The sequence below is a fragment of the Vigna unguiculata genome, chromosome 6, assembly GCF_037176805.1.
Source record: "Vigna unguiculata cultivar grain cowpea cultivar isolate G323 ecotype 2 chromosome 6, ASM3717680v1, whole genome shotgun sequence".
In the NCBI taxonomy this organism is placed as follows: domain Eukaryota; kingdom Viridiplantae; phylum Streptophyta; class Magnoliopsida; order Fabales; family Fabaceae; genus Vigna; species Vigna unguiculata.
Window position 1 is genome coordinate 25,027,955 of NC_140797.1, and position 5,316 is coordinate 25,033,270.

At 27.4% G+C, this 5,316-nt stretch overlaps 1 protein-coding gene across 1 annotated transcript; it reads left to right on the forward strand.

The window, feature by feature from the left end:
- Positions 1-1,340: 1,340 nt before the first annotated feature.
- LOC146885679 (uncharacterized) lies at positions 1,341-3,803 on the forward strand. Its single transcript, XM_085674264.1, has 4 exons — positions 1,341-1,463; positions 1,929-2,061; positions 2,145-2,344; positions 2,410-3,803. Exons 1-4 carry the CDS (start codon positions 1,341-1,343, stop codon positions 3,742-3,744), a joined length of 1,791 nt encoding a protein of 596 aa, XP_085530390.1. The 3' UTR covers positions 3,745-3,803.
- The last annotated feature ends 1,513 nt before the right edge of the window (positions 3,804-5,316 follow it).

The window sequence follows — 5,316 nt, forward strand, 5'->3', positions numbered from 1 at the left end:
ACTTGCATTCACAATCCAATTGAATCCAATAAAATAATGAATCAATAACTTAAAATAAAACTAAATAATATGTAAGTATTTAAGAGATGATAATGTATTTTATTTTATTTTCTTGTATTTTATTCCTTCTAAATAAATTTTGGCTTTTTAAAACTTTCAAGTTAAGATATTTACTCTTTCCTATTTAATTTATTTTCTATCTAATGTATGATTTATAATTTCTTTAATCTTAAATTTAAAGCTGATAAATAATATATAATTAGGTTATATAAATATTTAAGGAAAAATATATTAAATTTAAAATTAAGGTACACCTAAAAAAATTAAAATTAATAAAAAATGAATTTTAACTTAATAAGTCAATTTAGGATCGTAAAAAAGTGCACTAAAGATGTTCACAATACCGTTTGATTCCATTTTAATTAAAAATAAACATTAGCCTAATAAAAAAATTATGATTTGATTTTTTTTTTGGATTAAAGAAAATTAGCCCAAGAAATTCAACTTATAAAGTTTTGTTTGGATCTGCTTTGCTGTACTTTTATATAATATTTTTTTATGAATATGTATTATATTTATATATTGTGACAATATTAATGGATAACTTGTCTGACCTACGTCTTATATGTTTAACAAATTTCGTACACAAATACGTCTAGTATTGTAGAATATTCAAAACATAAATATCAAAATTAGTTCTTTTGTTTTGTTTTCTTTTGATAAATTTCTCCATCAAAACTAAGAATGTAACATTGACATCATCAGTATAACTTTTCTTTTTGTGTTATATATATTCTCAGTCTCTTATCTCAAATTTATAGGCTTGAATAAAGTAAACAACATTACATTTTTTTTTTCTTGCATATCACATATATCGAATAAAATATTTTCAATTTTAATTAGTTATCTTTTTTAGATAGATTTCTAGTTATTTTTTAGATTGGTTAAATTCTAAACACTGCTAATGTGCACAAACATGTTTTAATGTGCCAACAATGATAGAAATCAAATATCTATGTGTTATATGAGTTCACGGTACAATTAAATGATGAATTAATAACTTAAAATAAAATTAAATAACATTTGAAAGAAAAAGTTAAGTGATCATGATAACGCTTTACTAATAAATGTAAAAATTAATTAATTAGTTAATGCTAAGAAATAATTAATGTTTTTTTTTTAAATTTAAATAGTGAAAAGTCAAACTGTGTGATGGTTTTCTATTAACCAATCAAAATATGATGGTTGTGATAAATGGATATAAAAGCGGTTATGAGTGGTTTTGTTTCTTTGAATTGAGTCTATTCTATTTGGTTTGTTATTACTCTGAACCAACAATGATGGCGAATTATGAGATGCTTGTATTGAAGGGTGAGATGAGTCAGATGTTGAGACAAATGAACAAGACATTTTATTCTAATAAACAAATATTCCTTCGTGAACTTATCAACAATGCTTCAAATGTAAGTAGTACTTTTAATTTGATTTTTATTTGAACATTTATTGTATGGTTAAATATGTTTTTGGTCTCTTGACTTTCACTAGAAATTGGAATGAGTCCTTCTTTGAAACTTTAACCGAATTTAGTTTCCCGTCTTTAGAAAAAGGTGGATTCAAGTTTTTTAACCAAATTTTGTTTCCCATCTTTCAAATGCATTTCATGATAGCGTTTAATTTGTTTACTATTTGACACATTTTTCTTTCAATGTTAGCTGAAATCCTATCATGAAACACATTGAAACCTCAAATAAACTTAACAAAATGTGATTAAAATGACTAAATTCATGCATTACTAATGATGGGGGACTAAATTGGTCCAAAGTTTCGAAGGGGGATCAATTCCAATTTTTACTTAAAGTTAAGGGACTAAAAACATATTTAACCCTTTATTTTATATCAGTGTTATCAATCATTGCACGTATACACAGGCTTTAGATAAAATTCAATTTGAAAGCCATATAAACAAGAACATTTTAGATGATGGTTTGATAAGATTGATACCCGATAAGGATAACAAAACACTTTCTATCATCGACACTGGCATTGGCATGAGCAGAGCAGGTAGGAAAGTGTCATTGTTTCATATTCATTTGCACTTTTATTGCATGCTTATTAATTGTAATATTCTGTTGTGCTTATTTTAGATTTGTCATATAATTTGGGAGTTGGCTTCTACTCTACATATTTGATTGCTAACAAGGTTATTGTCACCTCTAAGCATAATGATCATGACCAATATATCTGGGAATCTCAACCAGATGCCTCTTTCATTATTACCAAGGACATCAATGCCCAACAATCATCAAGGGGGACCAATATCACCCTCTTCCTTAAGGAAAACCAGGTTCACAAAGTAACTTATTCATATTTTTTTCATTATTTCTTTTCCTTACTCAATTTATTTTACAGTTTGAGTACTTGGAAGAGATCACTATCAAGAATCTCGTTATCAAATATTGCAAACACATCTCCCACCGCATTTACCTATGGAATGAGAGTACCAAGGATGATTGGCAACTTATTAACATTTGGTTGCATAACCCAAAGAGAGACAATAATTTTCTAGCTCAAAAGCTTATGAATCACGTACCAGATGATTTTGTATTCTCTATTCTTTCTAACCTACCTTTGAAATCCCTTAAGAGATTTGGATGTGTACGAAGATCATGGGCCCTCTTGTTTGAAAATGATCATTTCATGAACCTCCTTCGTAATAACTTCATTTGTAATCATCAATCATACTATGATGATACATACCTCCTATTGAATCTCTCTCCACTTTACCAGAATCATTACAAATCCTCCTTATTTTCAATTTCTGGTGAGAGGTTTCAAAATATGGAAAAATTAAACTGGCCTAGTCAAATTGAAGAGGATTACCCTAAGGGAATTGGTATTTTAGGTTCTTCTAGTTTCAATGGATTTCTTTGTCTATACGTAAAAGGTATGCGACAAATTGGATATTTATGGAACCCAACTACTAGGGAATTCAAGGCCATTTCTCCCAGTCCATTTGAGAATGCACCACATTATGTTGATATTGAGATTTACTATCATGGATTTGGCTATGATTGTGTTAGAGATGAGTATAAGGTGATTAGGGAAGTATCATTCTGGGCTATATCTGATGATGATGTGTATGTAAATGATCCTTTCCTCCTCAATTTTGTGTGGGAGATGTATAACGTAAAAAGTAACTCTTGGACAAAACTTGAATTGGATAGTTCTATACCTTCAAGTCATGCTGATAATAATAAATTTTACTTAGAGGGAATGTGTCATTGGTTGGGTTATGGAGATGGTTTTATTCAACATTTAGTATCATTTGACTTGATCAATAAGGTGTGCATTATGACCCCCCCACCTTTAGACATACCCATGGAAATATATGATAATTTCGATATGAATTTTGTAAGGAGACAATTATTTATGTTAAATGAGTCAATTGCTTTGATGTCAAATTATGCAGAAACAACAATATTTTACATATCAATTTTGGTTGAAGTTGGTAAGAAGGAAACATGGACTAAACTCTTTGTTTTTGGACCAATACCTTACATTGCGTTCCCTATTGGAACAAGGAATATGGGCAATATACTCTTCCAAACACATGATGGTGATGTAGCCTGGTTTGATTTAAGTACCCACACAGTTCAAAAGCTTGGTGTCAACATACAAGGGGGATATTCCCAATTAGTAGTTTATAAAGAAAGTCTTCTTACAGTTGAAAGAATGAATAGCTAATTATGTTTCTTATTTACATTTGAGTAGTTAATGATTATTTGTCATGTTTTTCTCTTGCACTTGTCAAAAAGGGTTGTCAATTTCATATTAAAATAAAACATATGATAAATTATGAAACTTTTTAGAGACTTATGCTTTGATACAATGTGAAATGATTTCTAAATGAGAGAATTGTATGATTTCAAATTGTCTATTTTAATCTAGTTAAACTACATTTAAATATGTTAATTTTACTTATTCATGTAATTGGTCAATTAATCACTATTTTAGCATATTAGAATAAAAAAAAGTAAAAAACGTTTATGGAGTTGTAGGTGATTCTAGGTGATTCTAGGTGATTATCTAACATGAACCCAAATACTCATGGTTCTAGGTGATTCTATTATATTAAAGCGACTATCTAACTGATTAAAATGCCCTTTATGGTCATTTGAACCCAAATAAATAAATTTTTAATATAGTAAAACATCTTTTTAATCAATTAAAAAAATCCTATCACCAAGGTAAGCTTGAATGCATTCTAAAAAAGCTTTCTAACTATAATTTGATGATCCAATCATGCAAGCGAAATATACAAAGTATACCAGTTAACACAACACAACCTAAATACACGTCTAAATCTTCATGATCAAATTCAATCTTCAGATTCTTCATGGGATTTTGATTCATCTAATGCAAAACTAAGACACAATTTGATTTGTTCATATATATTAGGTAACCTAATATATATTAGGTAACCTAATATATATTAGGTCACCTAATATAAACTATGAGAACTTTAATAATTTAGATGAGATGAGATGACAATGAGGATAAGTATTGGGATGACTATGGGAACAGGTATATGTTAGATATGTACATACACAGTGGCATATCTTAACTATAAAATTTGGAGGGGCCAAAATAATATAATTATTTGATTATTAGATTGGATCATTAATATAATACTTCAAAAAATAATTTATCTAACTGAACAATTTGATCATTAGTATAACACTTCAAAATATGTAAAGAAGTAAAATTTATCTTATTTTCATCTTCACCAACAACTTCTCTTCTATCATTTTTAAAGAATGAATCTATGGTCTTATTCCTCATCAATATATTTTTAAAAAAGTTAATATTAAAAAATAATTTATCATAATGTAATGAGAAATTGAGAGTCATAATTATTGAAAGAAAAATATATTATAATCAAATCATAAAATCGGTTTGAAAAAACACATAATACATTATTTTTTTTCTTCTATATTCATAAAAAAATGAATATATAAGGTTCATGAAATAAAAAATAATGTTAATAACTATTAAACTAATAGTTCATTATCAAGTGAGACAAGAGAGTTCACTTTTTTTCTTCAAGGAAGGAAGAAAACATATGACAAATGAGAGCAAAAGTTATGAGTTTGTGTCTAACTTCTTTTTTTCTTCAAAAACAAAAAGAAAACATATGAGGCTGAAAGATGAGTACAAGTTTATGAAAACCTAAAAAGATAATGAGAAATAAAATAAAAAATATCTTAATAAATATTTGTTTTAATTACTATTTTGATTTTTTTTCCAAAAATACAA

Bases quoted from the DNA above. Each gene is read 5' to 3' on its own strand.
- LOC146885679 (XM_085674264.1), top strand. From the start codon at position 1,341: ATGGCGAATTATGAGATGCTTGTATTGAAGGGTGAGATGAGTCAGATG. The intron at 2,062-2,144 runs GTAGGAAAGTGT...TGCTTATTTTAG, and splicing joins CATTGGCATGAGCAGAGCAG to ATTTGTCATATAATTTGGGA. The intron at 2,345-2,409 runs GTTCACAAAGTA...TTTATTTTACAG, and splicing joins TCTTCCTTAAGGAAAACCAG to TTTGAGTACTTGGAAGAGAT.